This window comes from Corvus cornix, chromosome 13, assembly GCF_000738735.6.
Source record: "Corvus cornix cornix isolate S_Up_H32 chromosome 13, ASM73873v5, whole genome shotgun sequence".
Lineage (NCBI taxonomy): Eukaryota > Metazoa > Chordata > Aves > Passeriformes > Corvidae > Corvus > Corvus cornix.
The window spans coordinates 2,013,670-2,037,030 of record NC_046343.1 but is presented as its reverse complement, the minus strand read 5'-3'; the positions used below and the strand labels follow the sequence as shown (position 1 = coordinate 2,037,030).

Here is a 23,361-nt window from a genome sequence, read left to right as displayed (position 1 = left end):
GGGCCTGGCTGTGGGCCGCGTGTGAGGAGCGGAGGGCAGGGAGATGCTCGCCGCGGCTGTTCGCAGGATGCCAGAGTCCCCCGCGTCCCCTCAGCGCCGCTCCCCGCCGGGGGCTCCGGCACCCCGACCCTGCGGGGCCGCGCCGCCCGGGCCCGGCGCCGCCTCCCCCGCCCGTGCCGGGCTCGGGGCGGGGCGGGCGCGGGGGGCGCGGGGGCCGAGCCTGCGGGAGGGGCGGGCCGGGGCGGGCGCTGCCGGCCCCGCTCTCCGCGCCATGGCCCCGCCGCCCGCCGCGCTGCCGCTGCCGCTGCTGCCGGCCCTGGCCGCGCTCCTGGCCGCGCTCCCGGCCGCGCCCGCCGCCCGCGCCGCGCCGCGCTCCATCGGTACGCGGGGGAACGGGCTGGGCTGGGCTGGGCAGCCGGGTGCCCGCGGTGGGGGCCGGCAGCACCGGGCCGCCTCCCTGCCCCGCCGGGGCCGGCGCAGAGCGTTCCGCACCTCTGCGCGGCCGAGGGGCTCCGCGCCGCTGCATCCCCATCCCCGCGCATCCCAGCGCATCCCCGCCTTCGCGGGGATGCTTCCCCACCGCGGCTGGGGGAGCGGCGGGACCCCCGTGGCCCCGCTGACCCGGCCTCTCGCCGCTCTCGCCCGCAGCCGTGGTGGGCGCCGGGCTGGGGGGCTCGGCCGCCGCGTACTTCCTGCAGCAGCACTTCGGGCCGCAGGTGCAGCTGGACGTGTACGAGGCGGCGGGCGTGGGCGGGCGCCTGGCCACCGTCACCGTCAACAAGCAGCAGTATGAGAGCCGGGGAGCCTCCATCCACGCCCTCAGCCTCCACATGCAGGACTTCGTCAAGATCCTGGGTGAGCGTGGGCGTCCCAGCGCTTGCACGGCATCCCTCGCTGAGCTGGGGGGCTGGGACACCCCCGGGCTCTGTGCTTGGGGCAGTGGGAAGGGTTTCTGCCAGCCCCCCTTGGCACCCCAGGCATGCGGTGATCCCCTTGCTGTCCATGCACCCCTGCCCTGCTGTGCTCTGGAAAGAGAAAGGGATGGGGTGGAATTAGTGCTGGGAGGTTCTTCACAAACTCCCACCAGTCTGTCCCAGTAGGCAGCAGCAGCTCCGTGCGGTGCCCCAACATGATCTGGCTGGGATCCCATGCCTTGGGGTCTCTCATTCCTGATGCTCCTCCAAGAGCATCTTCGCCCATGTCCCTGCTGGGATGTGTCCAGCGCTGGCCTTTCCCAGGAGCCGGGCAGCCCCAGGGAGGGCCAGCCACGCGCTCCCTCTGCTCCCGCCAGGCCTCAAGCACCGGCGCGAGGTGGCCGGGAAAAGCGCCATCTTCAGCGGGGAGCACTTCGTCCTGGAGGAGACCGACTGGTACCTGCTCAACCTCTTCCGGCTCTGGTGGCACTACGGCATCAGCTTCCTGCGCCTGCAGATGTGGGTGGAGGAGGTGATGGAGAAGTTCATGAGGTAGGAGAGCCCGCAGGGCTGGGGGGGTTTTCCCTGGCACTGGGGCGTCACCGGGTGCCCCCTGCTCCCATCCTCTCCAGGATCTACAAGTACCAGGCACACGGCTACGCCTTCTCCAGCCTGGAGGAGCTGCTGCGCTCGCTGGGCGGTGAGGCCTTTGTGAACATGACCCAGCGCTCGGTGGCCGAGTCTCTGCTGGAGGTGGGTGTCACCCAGCGCTTTGTGGACGATGTCATCGCCGCCGTCCTGCGCTCCAGCTACGGCCAGTCCGTGCTGGTGCCCGCCTTCGCAGGTGAAGCCACCTCTCCTTGCTGTGTGACACCCCTCAGTGTCCCCTCTGCGGGCAGGCTGTGGAGCCACCCTCCTCTTCCTCTCTGCAGGAGCCATGTCGCTGGCGGGAGCCCAGGGCAGCACCTGGGCGGTGGAAGGAGGGAACAAGCTGGTGTGTTCAGGTCTGCTGAAGCTGACCAAGGCCAATGTCATCTCAGCCAGGGTGACAGGCATCTCCCTGCACAGCTCGGGTGAGCCTGGGCACGGCTGTGGGTCTGGGTGCACCAGGGTGGGAGGTTGATGGTGGCAGCGTGGGGGTGCTGGGGCTGGAGAGCATCCTGGTCCTGGTAAGGCACTTGGGAGAGGGCCTGGGAACATCCTCCTGGGAATTTTCTGATCCACTGGGACCCTGCAGTACCTGAGGTCTCCCTCTTGAGGTCCCTCAGGTCCTCCTGTGGCACCATCCTTATTGCAGGCTTGCTCCCCCATCCAGCACAGCAGAAGAATATCTGGGGCCTGGGGGGTGGGCTGTGTTCCCCCAGCCCTCTGTGCCCCCACTAGGCTGGACGTCTCTGGAAACATTTTCCCAGAGTCTTAATGAAGTCTTTCTGCCACCCTAAGGTGTCAGCAACTCACCCACAAGCATCAGGTGCTGTGGTCCAGCGCTGGTGTGTACTGGAAAACCAGGGCATGGAGGTCAGGTTGGAAAAAGGAGGGCCAGGGCAGCACCACCTGGGGCTCAGGGCAGCTCCTGACTGTCCCCTGTCTCTTTTCAGAGGGGAGAGCCCTGTATCAGGTCCACTACGAGAGCACTGAAGGCCAGGGCTCGGCTTTCTACGACATGGTGGTGGTGACGACTCCGCTGCACCCCAGCAGGAGCAACTTCACCTTCGAGAACTTCGACCCCCCCATTGCCGACTTCCCCGGAGCCTTCCAGCCCTCCGTCACCTCCGTGGTGCACGGCTACCTCAACTCCTCCTACTTCGGCTTCCCCGACCCCAAGCTGTTCCCTTTCACCAGCATCCTCACCACCGACACTCCCGACCTCTTCTTCCACGCCATGGACAACATCTGCCCCGTCAACATCTCGGCGGCGTTCCGGCGCAAGCAGCCCCAGGAGGCCGCGGTGTGGCGCGTCCTGTCCCAGCAGCCGCTGGACAAGCACCAGCTGAAGACCCTCTTCAGGTCCTACTACTCGGTGCAGGTGACGGAGTGGCAGGCGTACCCCCGCTACGATGCCGCCAAGGCCCTGCCGCCCATCGTGCTCCACGAGAACCTCTTCTACCTCAGCGGCGTGGAGTGGGTGGCCAGCTCCATGGAGATGATAGCGGTGGCGGCCAAAAACGTGGCCCTGCTGGCCTACAACCGTTGGCATCAGGACCTGGAGAAGATCGACCAGAAGGACTTGATGCACAAGGTGAAGACGGAGCTGTGACACCCATGTGGGGCTGGTGGGGTGGGAGCTTTGGTGTGTGGTAGCCTGGGGAGTGAGTATTTATTGCCTTGGGGAGGCCAGGGGGGCTGGGGGACAAGGGACAGGCTGTGTCCCGCTGGCTTGAAGGCCTTCAGGAATACAGTTCCTGCCCAGTGTTGCTGTGTCTGTGCTGTGTGCCTCAGTTTCCCTGTTCCCCTTCCCCAGGCTCTGCTGGAAAGGAGCCTGTGCCTTCTCCTGAAAAAGGGTCACTGTGTTTGGGAGGGATCTTGGGGGGCTTCCCGAGCAAGGCTGGCTGGCACTGGCAGTACATGGGTCCCCCCTGAGCTTCCCAGGTCACACCACAGCCTCTCCTGCCTTCCTGGCTTTGCCTCTGGGAAACCCACAGGTGAGGCTGGAGATCCCATGGCCTCTCCCATGCCCGGAGCCTAACCCTGCTCCCGTGCCCCAGGGATGCAGGGTGGGCCATCACAGGTCCTGCCAGGTGCTCTGTGTTTCTGGGGGTGTTTGGGGGGCAGAAGGGCCTCGGTGGGAGAAGTTGGGCAGGGCAGAGGGGCAGCGTGAGGGGCCGAGGCAGGGCCAGCTCAGACCAGGGCCAGCAATGCGTTTTATTGAGACTTCAGAAGCTGCCCAAACCACCAGCAGCTCTCCCCACTCCTTGGACTGCCCAGCCTGGCACAGAGGAACTTGTGGGAGGGCTGGGGAGGACTGGGAAGGACAGGAGGGCTGGGAAGGACTGGGAAGGACAGGAGGGCTGGGTGTTGCCCGAGCCGTTGCAGCGATGGAGTGAACAAAGGGAAGTAGGGACTTTGGGAAGGGAGGAGACCTGATCCTGATCCTGATCCTGATCGTGCCCAGCCAGAGGGACCATGGGCAGCTGCCTCTTCCTCTCCCCCAGCCCGTAGCTGCCCTGAAGCCTCGGGGCAGTGGGTGTCTGGCTGGGTGATTTGCAGGGGCTTCCACTGCACTGGGTGTCCCCAGAGTGGCTGCTGGGGCTGAGGCTGACGGAGTCTGCAGGGGAATTTTGAGGAGCTCTCGCACAGGGTGCCCACCCTGGTGCCCAGCCAGGTGACCTCTCCCAAAGGGTTGGGCAAGCTCGGGAAGCAAGAGCAAGCTGGTTAGATGCCCACAGGGAGCTGCAGGGGGTATCTGTGCAGCCTCAGAAGATGCAGGTGCAGCCCACAGCGATGGTCTCCATCACCATCTGGTACTTCTTGTGGCACTTCTTCTTCCCCGAGGGCCTGTGCCCCGCCTCGGCCGTGCCCGGGCAGAGCAGGCGGCGCACGGGCAGCCGGCTGTAGATGGGAATGCTGGCCATGGTGCGGTCCTCCTGCATGGTGAAGGGGTTGATGCAGCCAGTGCAGAGGCACCGTGCCTCGGGGATGTCTGCTGGGATCCGTGTGGCATCGTGGTTTATCCTGGAGGAGAGGGAAAGCAGGATAAGGCTGGAGAGGTGGTGATGGGGGCAGTGGGTGGCCGGGGTGAAATGGGTTCTGCATCTCATCCTGCCACAGCCTCCAGCAGCCACCACAGCCCCAGGTGCTGGAGCCCTGTGCTGGCACAGAGGCACCTTGCCTGTCCCAGAGGTCCCTGCCCCGAGCTCACCTGTAGGCCCAGGGGGACAGGCTCCTCCGGTTGGACCTCCAGAGCCTCAAGTTCACCTGGCACTTGGTGTCCCCCGGCTCGGAGCCGTTCCTCAGCTGGCGCACCATGTCCTGGATGCTGTGTTCATACTCTGCCATGCTGCTGTAGGGGTCGTCCGGGGCCCAGGCCAGGGCAGGGGTGGCCGTAGGTGGCCGTGCCAGGCCCCTTCTCCTGCCCTTGGCTGCCTTGCTCTGGTCCTTGGCTTCGGGCACCAGGACCATGGCGAAGGTGAAGATGCAGAGGAGAAGCTGAGGAAGGAGGCAGATGGTGAGCGGCTGCTCGGGCTGCAGGGCTGCCATGGAGGGGGAGCTCTCCCTCCTCTGGGGGATCACCAGGTGATGGCAGGACCACACTGACTTTGGGGTGGCACATTCAGTGCCCAAAGGCAGCGCTGGCCTGCAGGTGAGAAGCACCTGAGGGCAGTTTGCAGGGATGGTGGGCACATGGTCACGGTGAGCTGAGGTGTGTGGCTGCCCCTCGCCCTGCTCGCAGCTGGCAATTTGTGTTGCCCAAAGTGCCCCTGCCTGTGCTGCCCGAGCTGTGCCCAGTCCCCTCCCTGCCCACCCCGAGGCAGCTGCATGCTGGGAGGGACCCAGCTCAGGCTGTACCTGGGCAGCCTCTGGTTTAAAAGGAGCCTTACAGAGATGAGACAGTCAAGAATGGAATCTTTATCCAAACCCTCCTCTCCCTCCCTCTGTGCTCTGAGGACGGTGAGAGAGAAAAGATGCTTTTTCCTTCCCTTCTCCCTCCGGCCTCGCCGGGCCCAGCTGCCGTGAGCTGCCACCCGGCAGGCTGCCCAGCAGGGAACAAAGTTGCTTTCTGTAGTCCTGCTCCCTGCTATTCGTGTCCCTGCAGCGGCCCAGGCAGCCCCACACCCTGCCCGTGGGTGTGCAGTGCTCTGGGGCAGGGACCGCTCGGCCAGGGCTGTTCTCCCCGGCCGGTGCCGGACTGTCCGGCCGGACTGGCGTGGCGTTGCTCTCCCAGGCTGCTGCATCCTCGCCGTGCCAGGCGTGGCAGCGATGGCCCTGGCAGGCCACAGAGGGCACCTCCAAAGCAAACAACCCCAGGTAAACAAGCGTGCAAATAATTCTGTTCGAGAAAGAAAACGAGGAGCAAGCCCTGAGCCGCCGGGGAGGCACCTACCAGGTTTGGAGCCCGCTCCATGGCCGCGGAGGGGTGCCGGCTGCTGTCCTGCAGTGTGGCCGGTCCCTGCAAACCGGGCAGCTAAAAAGGGAAAGCCCCAGCCCCTGGCTGTGCCCCGCCGGAGGTGTGTCCGGTCCCCAAGGTGCCAGGGAGCCTCGGAGCAGACAGGGCAGGGGGCCAGCGTGGTCTGGGACTCGGCCACCCGTCGCCGCCCTGGGCGCTGGCTCCGCTGGCGGTGGCGACTGTGGTCAGCGGCGGGTCCCCTCCGGACCAGGCAGCCCCGAGGGGCTCTCTTGGCAACAACGTGCTCTGGGGAGGGGGTTTGGGCTCTGCTGGTGTCACTGGCATGGTCACAGCCCAGACACGGCCAGGAGGGACACGGCTGCTGGGCTGGCGGAGCAGGAGCTCCCAGGAGGAGCAGGCGTGGCTGTGTCCTGTGCTGGCAGCAAGGTGAGCAGGTAACCTGGGGCTGAGGGCCCACTGCCATCTGCGTGCCACCACCACCGGCAGCTCTGCTGTCCCCAGGAGCCCCCAGACCCTTCTGGCCAGCAGTGAGATGATGGCATCCATCACTCCCTGCGCCCCTGGGCTGTCTGTCCCCAAACCCTTCCCCTTCTGCCGTCCTCCAGCTCCTGCCGTGGGGACACACCAGCTGTGCCCACAGCCGGCCGTGGGGCTGGGCCCTGCATCTGCGGGGTGCTGGTGGGTGCTGCTCTGGCCTCCCGGGGCCAAGTACCGGGGTTCAGGGTGCTGCGGTGGGGGAAACTGAGGCACGGGGGTGCTGGCTGTAATTCCCCGTGCGGGGGCCAGGGGCTGGGATTGCACCCCAGCTCTGGGCTGTCGCTGTCCCTGCGGTCAAGTGCCACGCGATGGTGCTGTCCGCCACCCAACCGCTCCCAGCTCTCCGTCCTTCCCGTCTGCATCCCTCCTCCTTCCTCTCCATCCCTCCCTGCATCCCTCCGCCCCTCCATCCCGCCCTCCATCCCTCCCCGCATCCCTCCGCCCCTCCATCCCGCCCTCCATCGCTCCCCGCATCCCTCCGCCCCTCCATCCCGCCCTCCATCCCTCCCTCCTCCCCTCCAGCCCAGCCGCAGGCGGGTGCCCGGCGCTGTTCCCCACGCTCCCGGGCAGCAGGCTCTGCCCTGCTCCTTCGGTGGCAGCACTGGATGTTGTTTCCCTCCTCCTCCCGCCTCGCTGCACGTCCCGAGGGATTTGAAGGCCCTTGGGCATTGTAGGGCGGTGGGAAATTTCAACCTCCTTTTCCCAGTCCCTGAACTGGGCCTCTAGAAAACTCCATAAATAGGGTAAAGGTCTCTGTATCCCCAACTCATGCTGTCCCTCTCCTCCTGCCAGCCCTGGGATGCAGCAGGGGACAGCCTGGCTGCTCCCATCCACCCCAACCCTTGTTAACATCCCCAAGGACAGCCCCAGCACAGCATTTCGGGGGCTTTGCTGTCCCCTTGGCTGAGATCTGAGCACACAGTGTCCCGTTCCTCACCTCAGGACCTGCCAGAGGAGCCCTGCAACCACCTGCTCGTGCTTCAGGTGTACGGCAGCACCCGGCCTTTGGCCACCAGCATTTTCTGGGCTGCTGAGCCAACCCCTGCCTGCACCCAGCAACTTCACCCCGTTGTGGGACCCCCAGAAGGGCCGGTGGCAGCCCCGGGGCGCCTGCGTGTGCCGCGGCCGCCTGCGTTGTGTCAGCGCTCGGCAATGCTGTTTACACATGAGAGAGGCACAGAGGCATCTATGCCGGCAGCCAATTACCCAGTTTTGATCTTTTTTGGTGAAAAGGAAACCAGGCCTTTTCAGACATGGCCAAATTTGATAAGCTGGGGGAGGCGGGGGCGGGCACGGGAGGCTTTTCCCCACCGGCCTCGCACAAGGGAAGGGGCTGGGATGGGGAGGCTGGGTCATGGCCAGCTCTGCCTCCAGGCTGGGACAGGAGGGCTGGAGGGCTCTGTGTGCCCATCCTGGCTGCAGTGCCATCCCTGAGGGAGCAGGGTGTGCTGGGGTTGGAGTGCTGGAAACCCCCCCAGAGCTCTCCTGGGAGGGGGCTACCCAGAGAGGTGCCCTCAGGTTTTGTACGTGCTCGTCTCTGCTGCTGTCACCTCTTTGCCACACTGCCATGGAAAACTTGGGTGGAGAGCAGGGCCTGGAGGTGGGGGACAGGGATCCAGGTGGGGCAGGAGGGGCTGTGAAGATTGGCTCCACCTGGCCTGAGTAAACCCAGGTGCTTCTTTGGCAGATAACCCTCATGGAACCCACCCCAGCTCAAGAGATGCAGGGCAGTCATGCCATGCTTGTGCTTGGCAGCAGGGATGTGCTGGGCAGGGCTCGTGTGGCAGAGCACACCACGGGGGCTGCAGGTAAGAGAATGCGGGGAAACCAGGCCACAGTTCCACGCTGGCAGAAAACAGCTTTGTGCCTTTTCCCACAGGCAGGAATGTCCCCGTCAGGGTGGGAGCTGCTGATGTGGGGTCTCCAGTCCCCTCTGCCCACAGAGAGTGGTGGGCAGCATCACTGTTGGTGCCACTCTGCAAGGCATGGCCACTTCTCTGGGCACCAGGCAGCTCCAGAACCCGGCTCCTCATGGGGTTTGTGAGGCCCCAGCACACCTGAGCACACACCCACCCCGGGGCCAGGCAGACGCGTCTGGCAGGCGGCTCCAGCACGGCCACATCCCTATCTCTGTGTGAGCAATATTTTCCACTCATCAAAGGAAAGCTCCAGCGAGCTGTCCTGGCCAGAGCCAGCCCTGTGCCGTGGTGGGAGGAGGGCCAGGCCTGGGGGCCTCCCATGTCCCCCCAAAACCCCCCTGGCAGGTAGTGCTGGCCCAGCCAGAGCACGGAGCTCACATCCTTATTTGCACAACGGCTCCAGAGACGCCCGAGCCAAAAAGGCTTATTTTAAGCTTGCTGGAAAAAGAACATTGTTTGGTGGGAATTAAAACTCCCCGTTCTCAAAAAAGGGAAAAACAAAAAGTGCTTAATTCTGCCGGCTCCTGCCATTGCATAAACACAGAGACACGGCACGGCTGGACAGGGCGGCCAGGAATTTGTTGCTGGCATCGAGCGGGATGGGTGCTCTCCTCCCAGCAGCTGTTGTGGGACAAGGACTCATCCTCTTCTCTGCCCGCATTGTCCCAAAAGCCCTCATCCTGGCAAGACGGGTTTTCCCGAGGGAGGGAGGGGGCATTGCCCCGCTGTGGTGCCCGGGTGCCGCGGGCAGGAGGGGTGCCCACGCTGGCAGCTCGCTGGCCCGGGCTCTGCATCACTGCACAATATTATTTACACAGCCCTAATCCAGCTGTCCCGGCGGCCCTCCTGCCCCCCCGGGCGGGGAGCTGGGCGATGCTCGGGGCTGGCTGTAAATCACGCCCTTTGGATCCCACGCGGCAGATAACAGCCAGATCTGGGCGGCGGGAGGCAGAGCCGAGCAGGGCTGTCCGCTGGGGCTGGGGGCCGCGGGGCCAGCAGCACCCCGAGCCGCCAGCCCCCGGCTGGGAGGCTCCGGGGGGACCGGAGGCGTCGGGCCAGGGCTGCCGGCAGCGCCGGGCGGGCGGGGCGGGGGAAGATGCGCGTCCGGCACATCCTGCGCGGCCCCTCCGGCACATCCATCACCCGCCCGGCGTTTACAGCACGGCGCTGCTTACACGATCCAGACGCGCAGGTTCCTCCTGGCCCGCTCCTCTCCTGCCTTTTGTTTTCTTTTGCCTCCTGCTGCTGGAGACAGAGCACCTGATGGAAAAAGCCTGCTCTGCCGCTCGCCGGGCTGGAAACAGCCGCTTCCTTCCGTCCCTGCCCGGCACAGCGCCCGCTGCGGGGCCGGTGGCTGCCCCGGTGCCGCCCTGCCTTGGTGCTCTGGGTCTGGTCCCCGATGGTGGCACTGGGGGGAGGTTGGTGTGAGGGCATGGCACTGCTCCCTCTGGGAGCTCTGTGCGGGTCAGTCTCAGGCCCCCATAGGACAGAGGGGGACAGAACCACGGTCTCCTCCAGGCTGGGAGGCTGCAGGGACCACTGAGGCACTATCTGGACATGGGTCCCCTCATCCTGCCTGGCCCCATACCCTGCTCCCTCCGTGACCCCTGTGCTTGCCCTCTGACCTTTTCCAGCCCCTTGGGCTCCTGGCCTCAGCCTGTCCTGGCTGTGCCCCACTGCCCACCAGCGTAGAGCATGGGTGGGCAATGCTGGCTTTCCAAACAACTCAGTTCTCTTTCCCCCTGCAGCCTAAGGCAGTCGGACACCAACCCCTGAGTGCTTTGGAGGGGTGGCTTCATTTTGTGCTGGATTGCAAAGGTCAGACAGTCCTGCCAGGGTGCCCTCTGCATCCCAGCTCCTGGCTGTGGGAAGGGCTGGTCCTTCAGCCCCGTGTGGGACACACGGAGCAGCCTGGAGCCTCCCCACCGCCTTCCCTGCAAGGCCAGGGGGCTGGAGGATGCTCCCAGGGACGTGCTGCCAGGGCAGCAGTGCCCTCTGGGTCTGTGAGGAGAAAGCCTCTTATTTTAAGGGCTTTGGTGGCTTTTTCTTGTGGGCAGGAGTCCAAGTTCCCAGGGCAAGGCGAAGGGTGGAGGTAAATGGAAAGCTGGGCGGTGGCACTGACGTCTGTCCTGGAGGGTTGTGCTCAAGCCAAACTGTGTCCCTGGGCAAGGGATCACATGCAGGGACCTCCAAACTCCTGGGGAATCATCACCAGGTGGGAGTTGGTGGTTTGAAGTTAGAGCAGACAATCTCCTGTCCCGGTCCCCCTTCCCTGCTCCTGTGTGCTGCAGTCCAGGGAGGGAAGGGATTTACAGGGCAGCACAGGCCAGTCCTGAAGGTCACCTTCAGAGCTGCCCCAGCCCAGCTCGCCCATTGATCACTGTCCTGCCCCTGAAGGGGCTGAGGGAGGCAGGGGCTGTAATAATATATGGGCTGAGAAATGCCCTCCTGCCCTCCAGCAGCCCCCTCTGACGTCAGGCAGCAGATGAAAGGGTTGTAAATTTGGTGTGTTTGGATGGCTTGTAGGAGAAGGGTTTCTCTTATCACGTCCCAGCCTCTTGGGAAGCTGCAAGCAGCCCTGGGGCTCCTTCTCCATCACTGCCCAGTGGCATCACCCTGTTTGCAGCCAGTGGTCCCCTCCCCACCTGCCTGGGATGGAGCTGTCCCAGCCACTTGACCCCTGCCCTTACACCCAGCCAGAGAGGCTGGAGGTCAGCGGGAGCTGGGAAAAAAAGTCACTTTTGAGAAGATACTGAAACTGAATCCGTGGTGAGGAGGGATGGCTGGGCAGCATCTTAGCAAAGGAGTAACAAAAACAAACCCGCGCCAAGGAATCCTGCTTTGCCCCAAATGTTTTTCTTATGGAGTTGTAATAAGACAAGAGCTGTAAAGATAGTAACCTCCTAAACATTACCTTATTAAGGCTTCTCAGAAACCACAGGGCACGACCCCTCTGGGTCATGGAACAAGAGCGCAGCATCCAGCGAACAAACAGAGGCTTACATTACATTTTTCACTTCATTTAGGGAACCTGGTTTCTAATTATAGTGTTTGTTTAATGGCAGCCCGTGGTTGTGCCTCCCTCAAAGCCAGCCCCCCGAGAGCACAGGGAGAGGGGATCAGCAGGGCTGGGAGATCTCCCTGCTGGATCCCAGGGCATGGGATGGGGATGAGCCTGGGGACAGCGAGGGGTTTGGGGATTGGAAGCAGTGAGGGAGGGTCTGTGCCCAGAGAGAGCCCCAGCGTGTCCCAGGGACATCCCACGGGCGCTGTCCCAGCTCAGTGCCGTGCACCAAGGTTGTTGGCAGCAGGGGAAGGGGATGTCCTGCTGTGGGCTGTGCAATGCCCATCATGTGCTCAGTGAGCCTGGGCTCATCTCTGTGCCCCGGTGACAGCGGGCACACCTGCTGGGAGCCTGCTGCTCCTGGACCCTGGCAAAACCAAGGCTTGTGCTGCCAAGGGCTGCTGCATCTCTGTGTGTGCAGCAATTCCAACAAGAATTGGCGTTTTTTCCCAAGTAGCCACCGGGAAGTGCTTCACCACCTGGCTGGCAGCTCTGAGTCCTTGCAGGACACCAGATGCCTGTCCCTGCTGGGCCTGGGCATGCTGCTGGCAGATCCAGGCACTGCTGCTCCCATCCCTGCTCTCCTGGCAGGTGCTGGGCAGATTTCTGTTGCCTCATCCAGCACAGGCTGGTTCCCAGTTTCTCCTTTCCTGCAGCTGGCAGGGAAGCTCCCTCCGGGATGAGGGATGTCCCCGGGACACACACAGAGGTGCTGAGGGGATGTTCAGCTCCTGCAGCAGTGGCTCTGGTGCTGAAGTGATGCTTAAATCTGGGGGGGGCATCAGGGATGCCAAGCACTCCACACCATCCCTGTGCAAAGCCTGGCATGATGGCAGAGAGGCCCTGGCCCGGCCTTTGGGGCTGTCCCAACAGGCTCAGGGGTCTGGGGATGGTAGGAGCCCTCCCTGGGATGTGTTTCTGGTCGAAGTCCTGCCCTGCCAGACTCTTACTCATTTGTCCCCTCCACTGTGCCTGTGCATGGCTCAGGATCCGGCTCCTTCCCAGAAGCCAGGACCCTCTGATGGACATGAGACCCTAGAACCCAGCTCTGTGCTCCCCTCAGGGAATGTCACCACCTTGGAAAGCCAGAGCTGGAGCTGGCGGTGTCTCCCTGTGCTCCCCAGCTCTCCCTCAGCGATTTCATGCAGCAGAGGCTGTTCCTGCTGCTCCAGAGCTGTGCTCCGTGCTGGATTCACTGCCCAGGGGGGCCAGCACAGCCCTGCGTCACCCAGGCAGCGCGGCAGTGTCCGGAGCAGGGACAAACTCCTTCCTTGCCATGCGGGGGCCGATGGAACAGGAGGATGAAGGCGCTCGGTGCCGGCTGCTCCCCGCCCCAGCTGCCAACTGGCTGCTCTCTGTGGGACCCAGTGCCGGCTGGAGGCCGTACATGGACTCATGGGGCCGGTGCCAGAGCTCTCACACAGGCTCCCCGTGCCCCTGGCACCCGGGAAAGGCCCATGTGCCCCGCCACCACCACCCCGCAGGGATCCCAGCCCCGGGGACACTCAGGGACTTCACCCTGGGCTCACAGCAGAGCCCCGGTGCTGCCACAATGCCTTTTTTTCCCAGGCCAGATGGAGCTTTTCAAAGTCATGGGAGTCACGGGACACCTCCAGCCAGGCCAGGGAGCATCTCCGCTCTTCCTCCGCTGGCCGGTGGGACGGGCGCCAGCACCGCCCTGGCTCCCCAGGGCCATCCAGCCCCGCTGACCCCCACCCCACGGGCAGTGGGATGCACATCCCCCCCGTGCACGGTGGTCGGGAGGAAGTGAGTTATTCCAAACAACTTTCTCCGGCCGGCACGGCCCGGGTTCCCAGGCGCGTCGCCCTGGCCGCTCTCCTCCCCCTCGCTTCCCCCAACCCTCCTTCCCTCCGCTCCCCCTCTCCGCCTTAATGACTTCCACATGGGCCTCTGGCAGCCCGAGCCAAGCCTCCCAGCATTGTCTGAAATCTCCAAATTTAGAAGAAATATGAAAATTGTCAAGCGGCCCTTCCTTAGGGGGTAAAAGCAACACTGGGCCTCGCGGCGGCGGTGGCGGCCGGGGGCCACGTGACGGCCCCCCAGCCAATGGATCCCCACGGCGCCCCTGACAGCGCTGCCCGCCGCGGCCTGGCCTCCCCCGCCAGCGCATATAAGGTAAAAAGAAAAGGTTTTTCCAGCTTCTGAGGAGCCTGCGAGGAGTTTTGCACCCAGGGCTCCCATGCGGGCCGCTTCCAAAGGGCCTGCCCGGCGTCGTCGGGGTGCCGCTGGCGGGTTATAATGTACCGGGCACGTGGCCGTGTCCCCGCGGTGCCCCAGGGCTGGTGTGGGGTCGCAGGTAGGTGGCTGTGGGTGCAGGGAGCGGGAGGGGGCACGGGTGGGTGTGTGGGGCAGTGGGGATGGGGAGGTTGGTGCTGGGGCTGCTGTGCAGGGTTGGAGCTCCGGCTGTGCCCGCTGGAAAACACAACTCCTCCGGCATCCCCCTGTGGCAGCCCAGCCCGGGATGCTCAGCACCCCGGGAGGTGAGCGGAGCATAGCCACGAGCAGGGAAATGTGCCGGGTGTTGGGCTGGCGAGAAGTGGCCGAAGCCTCCTCGGGGTTACCTGGGCAAAGGGGTTCCCCAAAATCTGTTCCCTTACAGCTCCGTCCTGGCGCTGGCCTTGGTGGGGCTCGCCCAGCTTTTCAGAGGCGGGCACGGACCCTCCCGGGGCTGGGGGAGGAATTGCTTTCTGCTCCGCGGATGTCTGGGATGGAAAAACTGGGAAACTGGAGGCTCCCACGCAGCGGAGACATGGAACCCCTGCTTGGCTCCTCTGCCTGTGCTGCTGCCGCTTTTGGGGAGAACGAGCTGGGGAGGGAATGGGGCCGGGGCTCGCTGCCCGAGGCTCGCAGGGTGTTGCAGCCGCCGTGACTGGGAGCATCCCGCTGCCCGCGGCTTTTGGGATCCCGGGGCCAGCCCCGCCTGTGCCCTGCTTCTCTCTATCCTCCGGGAATGGCCCCGGCCGGCCCCACGGACGTTATCCCAGCCGGGGGCACTTCCCCGGCTCCATCGCTCTCTGAGGGAATGGTGGCTGCAGTGTGTGTGACCCTGCGGGGGCTGAGCCCTGTCCTGGCCGCAGGGGAGGGCACGGGGAGGGCAGCAGGTGATGGCCAGCAGGGCTGCTGGCCTTGCAGAGGCTCCCCGGGTGGTGTCTCCTCCCTCAGGGCTGCCTTTGTGGGGTTTATGGCTGGCTCTGTGCTCTCCCTCTGCTCCCAAAGCGGCGGCAGTGGCTGTCCCCTCCCAGTGGGTCACCTGGGGACACTTGTGGCTGCAAGGTGCTGTGTCCTCCTGCCTCCTTCCTCTGCAGGGACAACCACCAGGTGTTATTTGGGTCCACCACAAGGACAGTGGGTCCAGCCAGGACACAATGATATCCCTGGGGGGGGTACAGGTTCTGTAGGGGCTCTGTGTCCCTCTGCCATGGGACAGTGACAGTGACCAGGGCACTGCAGCCTCTCAGCCACCATGGTCCCAGTCTGTCCCCACTCTGCTGTTCCTCCAGAGCTTCCCACCTTTGCTGGCTGCTCCTGGGGAAGCGGCAGCATCCTGGCACTGGGATGGAGTTGGGGAGCCAGGGGTGGGACATGACCTGTGTCCCCATCCCAGTGGCAATGTCCCTGGCACGGGGCTGTCCTGCCTGTGCCCAGCCTGGCTCCCCAGACCCCATGCACCATCCAGGGAGCCCTCCAAAGGGTGATGGAATTGCCTCCCCGCTGCCGGCCGGTGGGAAAGAAGTCACCACCCAACAAACACAGGCAGACGCCTCCGCCAAAGCTTTCCCAGGCAGTTATCAGCAGGAATTCGGGAAAGGCTGCGTCTAGACAGGCTGCAGCTCTGGGTGGCTGCTGGATAGAGTGGCATTTCCCTCTACACTTGTCAAGAGAGAGTCTGCAGATGATTAAGAGCCCTTTTTTTCCCTCTTCGTCTCCTTTTCTGTCCAAGAACCACCCTTGTCCCTGATCAGGCTTTTCCGAGGCTTGTTCCTCTGCAGCCCGGGGTAACCTGCCTTTGCTCATCCCTGGCATCCTGCTCCTCTCTGGGACTAAGGGGGAAGAGCCAGTGCTTGGTGCCTGGTGGTTCATCCTGCAGTGGCTCCTGGAGAGCAGGGCTGGGATGAGTGGCTCCTTCAGCCCACGGCACCCACAGCCTCCTGGTCAGTGACTGCTCCGGCCGTGGCACCGCAGCCTCCGGGTCAGTGACAGCTCTGGCTCTGCACTGTGCCGCTGGTCACTGCCACTCCACGGCAGGGTGCTGGGCAGTGGCGTGGCACAGGCAGGAGCACGGGCAGCGCAGGGGCTGTGCCAGGCTGGGGACCTGGCTGTCCCCAGGGCAGCCCCAGCACCCGAGCGTGTGCGGGGCAGAGGCAGCGCCAGCTCAGCAGTGAGGCAAGAGGCTGGAAATCTGAGCTCTGGGGCTGTTTCAGCATGTCCTGGCCTTGGCTGGGAGCAGAAAGGAGGTGATGGGAGCAGACTCCCTGCAGAGTCGGTGCCTGGGCTGCAGCTGCTGGCTCCAGGTGAGGGCTGCTTTGTGCTGGTGGACAGGCTGGGGATGGTCATGCTGTCCATGGGGAAGGGCACTCTGGAGGGCTGGCAGGCCCCTGGGCCAGCCCTGTGCCCCCAGTAGGCACACAGCGTGTGTGGCTGTCAGCTGTGGGGGTGACAGATGTGTGTGGTCACCCTGCCCAGGCGCTGCGTGAGGTGACACATCCAAGCAGGAGCTTCCGAGCAGCAGCACCTTCCCTGTCCTACCATCACTGGAACCTGCTGTGTGCAGTGCTGGAGCTGCAGGGGATGGCCAAGGAGCAGGAGGTCCTGGTGGGGCTGCCCAGGGCTCTGGCAGCCCTGGAGGGCACCGGTGCCACCTGTTCCCAGGGGATCTCAGGGGGCTCAGCCCTGGCTGGGTCTGTGCTGCGATGGGCTGTGACGGTGCCGTGCTGTGGTGGCAGGGACTGGGATAGCGCTGGCAGTGCTGGAGGCTTCCCACCCTGGGCCAGCAGGACCCGTGGGGGCTGGCTGGTGCTGTGGTCCTTGCCCTGAGACCTCTGGGAGCAAGCAGATGTCCCCACTGAGCAGGGACAGCCTGGGCTGAGCTCTGCCGGGATGAGCAGCTCCCCGTGGACAAGGGATGGCAGCAGCCAGGGCCGGGCGATGGGGCTGTGGGGTCTGATGTGCCATGTGTGGGGCAGATGCTCTGTGGTGGCCACCAGGTCACCCTGGTCTTGCTGTGGGACCAGCTCAGTGGCCACTGGTACTTAGGGGAACGTCTCTCTCCCGGCCTGGCCTTTTTAACTGGGATCCCTCACTGCAAATTTGTCTTTTGTTTTTTTCCTCTCCCTTTTCAACCTTCTTTTTTAAATTCTCGTTTTGATTCTTCCCCACCTGCAGCCCCACAATTCCTGCTGGAGGCTCTGCAGGGGAACGATGCCTGTTACACCAGTCCCAGTGTGACTTTTTGCTCCCTGTTTTTCCACACCTCATCTCCCGAGTGCTGGGAACTGGAGCCATTTAGGGCATTTTATTTAGTGATTTTTACTGCTCGGATTCGTGGGCAGCAGGCAGGGCTGGGAAAACTGGGAGCCTGTGAGGGACATGAATTGTAACCTGGGCTCTGCTGGAGCAGAGATAAGGGGATAGAACCAGGAGAAGCAGCCAAAGTTGTGGCAGCTTGAGGAGCACACCATGGGCTGTGCCTCTGCCCGAGGAGACAGAGCCTGGCTGCTCCCTGCCCGCTCCAGGCTCTGGGAAGCTCCTGCATGCCCACCATGCCAGCTGTCCCCTCAGCAGCTCCTCAGAGCCCTGCAAGAGTGGGATGAGGAGCAGAACCTGGGAGTGAGGAGGATGCTGGAGCAGCCTCCCTGCCCTGCTTGGGAACCGTGTCCATGGGGAGCTCTCCCCGCGGCGCTCCAGGTTCCCACCAGCCCTTCCCAGCCGGGCTGGAGGCCGCTGACGTGCTGGCCTGTCCCCTCTGGGACTTCACCCCTGCACCACTTCCTGCGGGCCGGGAATGTGACGTGTAAACAGAGTGGGAAGGCTGGTGCTGGCCTGGGCTCCCACGCTCCGTGTGCCCCAGGGCCGGCCCCGGCACCAGCAGCATCCCCGTGCCCCAAAACACCTTCCAGGGCTGGCACGGGGAGCGGGCATGGGGCTGGGGCACGGGGAGCGGCTCTGGGGGGAGGAAAGCAGCCGAGGATGGGGAGATGGTGACGCGAGGGCTGGCAGCAGCGGGGAAAGGCTGAGGCCGTGGGAAAGGCGGTGACCAGGCTCCTGTGTGCCTTGACTCTTCCGTAGCTTCCATGGCTTCTTCCAGCCACGAGTCCCTGTTCTGCTGCTCCTCCCCGAATGGAGACTCCTCACCCCCAAGGCAGGCTCTGTAGCTGGAGGGTTTCAGCCCCTCACCACAGCACTGGCACCAGTGGGTTCTGCATGGCAGGGACAGCGGGGTCAGTGCCCTTCCCTGCGGTGACAAACAGGGAGGTGGCAGAGGCCTCGTTTGTCCCTCCAGCCATCCATGCCATGCCAGGCCGTGCCACCACCAGCAGAGCTGAGTGCGGAGGCTCCAGCTCTGCAGAGACACCAAATTGGGTGATTTCTCCCTCGCCCTGGCCCCACAAACCAGATGCGCTCTCCCCTCTGCACCCATCCCCTGCTCGCAGCCCCCCGAACCTGCTCCTTTGTTCTTGGCATCATAATTCATCCCAGCAAAACCCAGCGAGCAAGAGCAGCATCCCCCTGGGCCCCCTTGGCTCGTCCCCAGCAAGGGAGATGGGGGGAGATGGGGGCCGCTTGGGCTCCAAATCTGCCTTTTTGACCATAAAAGGGCAGGCACGCAGCCCCGGCAGGAGGATGGGAAAGGGAAGGCAGAGCTATTTATAGCTGAGCATCAGGACCTCAGCCTGAACTCGGGGTTAATCAGCCTGTGACCAGATTAGGATCTCCCCTGGCCCCTCCATTTTCTCATAAACCTTTGATTTAATACCAGCGCTGGCGAGGGAAGGAGGGAGGAAGGGAGAGAGGAGGCACCTTTCCTCTGCAGAGGCCACCCTGGGCTGTGGGGGACAGGATGGAGACACTGAGGGATGGGATGGAGATGTTGGGAGAGCTGGAAGGCCCCAGTGGGAAGGAGCATTGGAGCTGTCCTGCCACCAGCTCGTGCTGCAGAGTGCCAGGGAGCAGCATCCCTGTGGAATCGCTGCAGGGACCCAACAGGCAGCAGGAGCTGCCCTGGGGTCAGCCCCTTACATTCCTGGAGCTGAGTGAGTCCTTCCAGCAAGGGCACGCTCTCCTACATGATCCCAGTCCTCAGCACCCAGGAGAGGTGTCTGAGGGGGTTCTTAGGCAGGATTTACCTTGCCTGGTGCTACCTTGGTGGTGTCATCAGGGCTGTCTGGGAAGCTGATGGATTAAAGATTGTCTGGGGCAGGGATGGGGTTCTGATGGCTGGTAGAGATCTGGATTTTGGGGGCCAGGAGGAGGGGAAAGGGCTCCTGCATGGGATCGAGCATCACCCAGTGCCTTCCACCCTCCAGAGAGCAGGGAGCTGCTCACAGCAGAACCTTCCTGGCCGGGGGGCTCGGGCGTCCCTGAGGAGCCCCAGCCTGGCCTCGCAAGGCTGGGGAATTTCAAGGAGGAACAAATCCCAAGTGCAATTAAAAAAGGACATTTCCTGCAGCGCAGGCCTGCCTGGAGAGGGGAAAGGGCGCTGTGTTGTAACCGCGGGGAGGGCCGAGCTCTGACTCAGCCCAGCGCTGCCGGGAGCAGCTCGGGGTGGCCACGGAGCTCTCTCGGAGCACTCGCCCACTCCTCGCCCTCTGGCATCGCCAGCAGCAGCAGGGGACACGCAGGGAAACGGCTTGGGACAGGAGAGGCTGGAGGTGAGCGGCGGGTCGGGGCACGGGCAATGCCAGCAGAGCTGCTGTGACCATGGAAGGTGCCAGGGGACTGTCCTGGCCATGCCCTGGGCACCTCCAGACACGCTGAACGTGCGCATGCGGCAGTGGCTGGTGGATCCCCAGCATTGGCAGGACCATGATCCAGCCATTTGTCGTTCTGGATCCTTCCGAATCTGTGTGGCGCGTTGGCACCCGCACGAGTGGGATGAGCAGCCTGGGGCTGGGGCTCTCCTGGCTCGGGGGACACCGGTGTCCCCCCCACGGAGGTGCCCCAGCAGCAGTGTGAGTGTGGTGACCAGAGCGTGCTGGTAGCAGTTGTCTTTCGTGGGAATTTGGGAGAAGACCAAGTGGAATCAAGGGGGACAGGGCAGGCCCTGCAGTGCTGGGGTTTTGCCCCATCTTGGGGACACTGCTTGGGGTGTCTGTCTGCCCTGGGACCCTCTCTGGGGCAGGGCTGGGTGGGCTGTGGCGGATGTTTTGCCTCCATCCCGGCGGGATGCGCAGCCCGGCGCATTCCTCCGGAGTTTCTCGGCGTTTCTTCCCCCCCCCAGCACCTCCCCGGGGACGGCAGCTGAGCTCTCCCAGCCCTGCACCACAGGGGCAGACAAGGCTTTGTCCTGTCTTTTCCCACCAGGGGACGGTGGCAGGGGGAGGACAGGGCCATCCCCAGGCCCAGTGCAGGGATCCCCTCACACCTGGGGACCTGGAAGTCACTCCCAGGAGAGGAGACGTGTCCCACACCTGTGGGCTTTGAGAAAAGATGGCTTTGAGCAACAAAGGGAGGATTTTGAGTGAGTGTTTTAAGGTTTTTTGCGTGCACAGAGCTGTTGGCATTGCCGTCCTCAGGCCCATGGGGTGCTGAGCACCCAGAGGGGCCCCACAGCTGCTGCCCAGGACAGGACCCAAGGGCTCGTGGCTCCACGCTCAGCTCTTCACTGCTCTGCTGACTCCCACCCTCTGTGTTTTACAGGCTCAGCTCTGGCTGTCCATGGGGTTTTGAAGCTGCTGAACACACGAGAGGATGGTACAGCCCCCCGAAATGGCCACCACGAGCGATGGGCAGAGCTGATGTGCCACCACGCCGCCACAGGGGCACCACCGCAGGTCCTTTCCTGGGCACAGGCAGGGACAGGCCGTGGGCTTATTTTCCCCTGCCCAGTCATGCAGAGGGGGCTGGATCCCAGGGACTGGAGCCCAGGGACTTGATCCCAGAGGATGGATGCCAGGGACTGGCTCCCAGGGACTGGATCCCAGTGCACAGATCGCAGGGCACGCTGCAGTGCCTCACATCCCTCCTGCAGAAAGCACAGCAGCCCCTTCCCAGGGGCGTGCAGGGCACCAGGCAGAGGCTCTGTGAAGGCAGGAGGGTCCCTGCAGCACCTCCCCTGGTTCTGGGTCCCTGTGGCTCTTGTCACACTTGGCCAGGGCTCAGGGCTGGCCTGGCCATGGCTGGTACAGAGACAACGCCGTGCTGGCCAAGGCTGCTGCAAACTGTCTCTCCTGAGCAATGGATGCTGCAATCTTGGGGCTCCCCAGGGCTCTTTCCCCCCAAAGAACAAGGGGCAGCAGTGGGGGGAGCCCAGCCCAGTGCAGGGGGTGGTTCCTGCCCCGGGTCCCAGCTGGGTGCGTGTGGCCGGGGGGGCCGGGCCGGATGCAGGGGCTCACGGCAGAGATGCAGCATCTGCTTCTCATCAGGCTGCTGGGGCTGTGATAGATGGTCTGTTTATCAGCTTCAGCCCTGCTCAGGATGTTAGTGTTCGCCTGAGAAGGATATTTTTGGGCTCGGTCGCTCCCTCTATCCTCCCTCGCCTCCTGCTTCCCCCCGGATCTTTGCTCTCCAGGCCAGGTGGGCCGAAGCCTTTCCAGACCCAAGGGTGGAGATCCAGGGAGCTTCTGTCCCACAGCCCCTGGTTCTTGCCCATGGGAAGGGCTGGGCTGGGCTCTGCCAGCCTGGGGATGGATCAGGCCAAGGTTTGAGCTTGGGAAGCCGAGGTGCCAGCCAGCTGCAGGCTCTCCTGGCGACAGGGACAAGGACAAGGGCAGGGAGGGACAGCAGGAGCTTTCACATGCTCCTCATCCTCTGGGGCAGGGAGGGATGTGCTGCGTGGCACCCGCAGCCCCACATTGTCCTGGTCACCCCCATCTCCCTCACCCTCTTGCCCAGCTCTGCACCAGCTCTCTGGGGGGATACATTTGGGATTTAGAGGCAGCCCCACCACATCCCCATCCCCTGTCCCTGTCTGTCCCTGCAGAGCTGGGGCCAGGCTGAGCTTCCCAGCCCAGGCCTGTGCTGCCATCATGCTGGGGACACGGGCACACAGCTCTGGAGGCGGGGGACACCTCTTGGCCCGCACCCAGACACAGCCTGGCCGTGTCCCCACCCACGGCCACGCAGCGAGGGGGACCCCGGACACGTCCATGTCTCCCAGCCCAAGGTGCAGTGCTGCATCTCTGGTCAATTGGGAGTCTGAGATGAAGCACTGTAGCTCGGGAAGGGAGGAACTGCGCACCCTGGGGACCCCCCCCGCTGGGACAAGTGACACAAGGAGAGCTCGGCCCTGGCTGCAGGAAAAGGGCTCATCCCAAAGCTCCCTGCAGAGATCCAGCAGGGATAGGAGGGTGGGGAGGTTTTTCCTTGCAGCAGAGGGACCCCTGTGTCTGCTGGGGACCCCCAGCCCGGCTCTGGGCACCAGTGGGAGGGGTCCCACAGAGATGGGAGGGGTGGGGGCTCCCCCCATCAGCCACACACGGAGCCGGGAGAGCGGCGAGGACGCGCCGGGCTGGCACAGAGCCCGGGTTGCCGTGTCCTCAGGGTCCAGTTTTCCCAGGAATCCCTTAGGCACTAGGTTGGGGATTCCTGGAAATACTGTTCTTGGGGCCACGGCTCGGCGGCCCATCCTGTGGGAGCCACAGCCTGCGGAAGAGCCGGGAATGGAGGTACAGGGCCACGGGGAGGGGTGGGAGTGGGAGGGGAGCCCCTGGAGATCCCACACGGGGGGTGATGGATGTCCCCGTGGGTCACCACTCACTGCCAGGGGATGTGGCTGGTGGGTAGGTGGCCTCACACCCCTCCTGCCCTGCCCGGGCCACCCAGGGTCAATAAAGGTCTCCATTCCTGAGTGACTCTGTCCTGGCGGGTCCTTTGGGGCTGGGAGCAGGGTGGGACCCAAGGGGGTGGTGCCAGCACCGTTTGGGGCAGAAAGGTGGGACAAGAACCACCCTGGGGGCTGCTTTCTTCCTCCTGTGCTGTCCCCCACCATGTCCCCCATTCCCAGCCCTGCTGAGCTCCTGCAAAAGGGACACTGATGTGTGATCCTGTGGGGCAGTGAGAGCGTCTTAGGCAGCAGCTGCCTGGGGATGGGCTGGGGGCTCTCCGTGCAGCCCCCCGGGCATCCTGCATTGATCCCTGCCTGCACCAGGGTGGGTGTGGGCAGCACTGGATGGAGACAGAAGAATCCCAGAACCATTTCGGTTGGAAAAGCTCTCCCAGCCCATCGAGTCCAAGCTGTGCCCCATCCCCACCTTGTCCCCAGCCCAGAGCACTGAGTGCCACCTCCAGCCCTTCCTTGGGCACCTCCAGGGATGGGCACTCCAAACCTCCCTGGGCAGCCCCTGCCGAGGCCTGAGCACCCTTTCCCTGGGGAAATTCCTGCTGCTGTCCACCCTGAGCCTCCCCTGGCACAGCAGGCAGGTGCAGGCAGCGGCTGGGCAGGCCGGCAGGTGGCACTGCTGCCTCGATGGGAGCAGGTAGGGACAGCCCTGCCCATCCCATCCCATCCCATCCCATCCCATCCCATCCCATCCCATCCCATCCCATCCCGTCCCATTCCTGCCCATCCCGCACTCGCCAGTTCCCAGCATGGAGCCCCCCGGGCCACCCCACAGGGGCTCCCCCACGCCTGGCAGCAGCAGAGCCGTCCCCAGGCCAGCAGCAGCCGCTGTCCCCCCCTTCCCA

At 64.2% G+C, this 23,361-nt stretch overlaps 2 protein-coding genes and 1 long non-coding RNA gene across 5 annotated transcripts; 2 read left to right on the top strand and 1 right to left on the bottom strand.

The window, feature by feature from the left end:
- The first annotated feature begins 271 nt into the window (after nt 1-271).
- Nucleotides 272-3,328, top strand: PCYOX1L (prenylcysteine oxidase 1 like). The gene is made up of 6 exons (XM_039559904.1): nt 272-380; nt 649-855; nt 1,292-1,466; nt 1,547-1,758; nt 1,847-1,987; nt 2,513-3,328. Exons 1-6 carry the CDS (start codon nt 272-274, stop codon nt 3,169-3,171), a joined length of 1,503 nt encoding a protein of 500 aa, XP_039415838.1. The 3' UTR covers nt 3,172-3,328.
- Nucleotides 3,329-3,757: 429 nt separating this feature from the next.
- IL17B (interleukin 17B) lies at nt 3,758-9,733 on the bottom strand. Of its 3 annotated transcripts, XM_039559948.1 has the most exons (4): nt 7,454-7,678; nt 5,956-6,021; nt 4,774-5,060; nt 3,758-4,586 (listed from the first exon to the last, which is right to left on the bottom strand). In XM_039559948.1, exons 2-4 carry the CDS (start codon nt 5,974-5,976, stop codon nt 4,328-4,330), a joined length of 567 nt encoding a protein of 188 aa, XP_039415882.1. In that variant the 5' UTR covers nt 5,977-6,021; nt 7,454-7,678; the 3' UTR covers nt 3,758-4,327. The 3 variants fall into 3 exon arrangements, with proteins under 3 accessions (XP_039415882.1, XP_039415884.1, XP_039415883.1); XM_039559950.1 differs by lacking the exons at nt 5,956-6,021; nt 7,454-7,678 and adding an exon at nt 9,611-9,733; XM_039559949.1 differs by lacking the exon at nt 5,956-6,021.
- Nucleotides 9,734-13,597: 3,864 nt separating this feature from the next.
- Nucleotides 13,598-22,526, top strand: LOC120410764. Its single transcript, XR_005603086.1, has 2 exons — nt 13,598-13,816; nt 20,377-22,526. It is a non-coding gene; the product is annotated as an uncharacterized LOC120410764 (long non-coding RNA).
- Nucleotides 22,527-23,361: the final 835 nt, after the last annotated feature.

Bases quoted from the DNA above. Each gene is read 5' to 3' on its own strand.
- IL17B (XM_039559948.1), bottom strand. From the start codon at position 5,976: ATGGAGCGGGCTCCAAACCTG. The intron at 5,061-5,955 runs GTAGGTGCCTCC...CTCCTTCCTCAG, and splicing joins TGGAGCGGGCTCCAAACCTG to CTTCTCCTCTGCATCTTCAC. The intron at 4,587-4,773 runs GTGAGCTCGGGG...CCTCTCCTCCAG, and splicing joins CTGTCCCCCTGGGCCTACAG to GATAAACCACGATGCCACAC.
- PCYOX1L (XM_039559904.1), top strand. From the start codon at position 272: ATGGCCCCGCCGCCCGCCGCGCTGCCGCTGCCGCTGCTGCCGGCCCTG. The intron at 381-648 runs GTACGCGGGGGA...TCTCGCCCGCAG, and splicing joins CGCCGCGCCGCGCTCCATCG to CCGTGGTGGGCGCCGGGCTG. The intron at 1,467-1,546 runs GTAGGAGAGCCC...CATCCTCTCCAG, and splicing joins GTGATGGAGAAGTTCATGAG to GATCTACAAGTACCAGGCAC.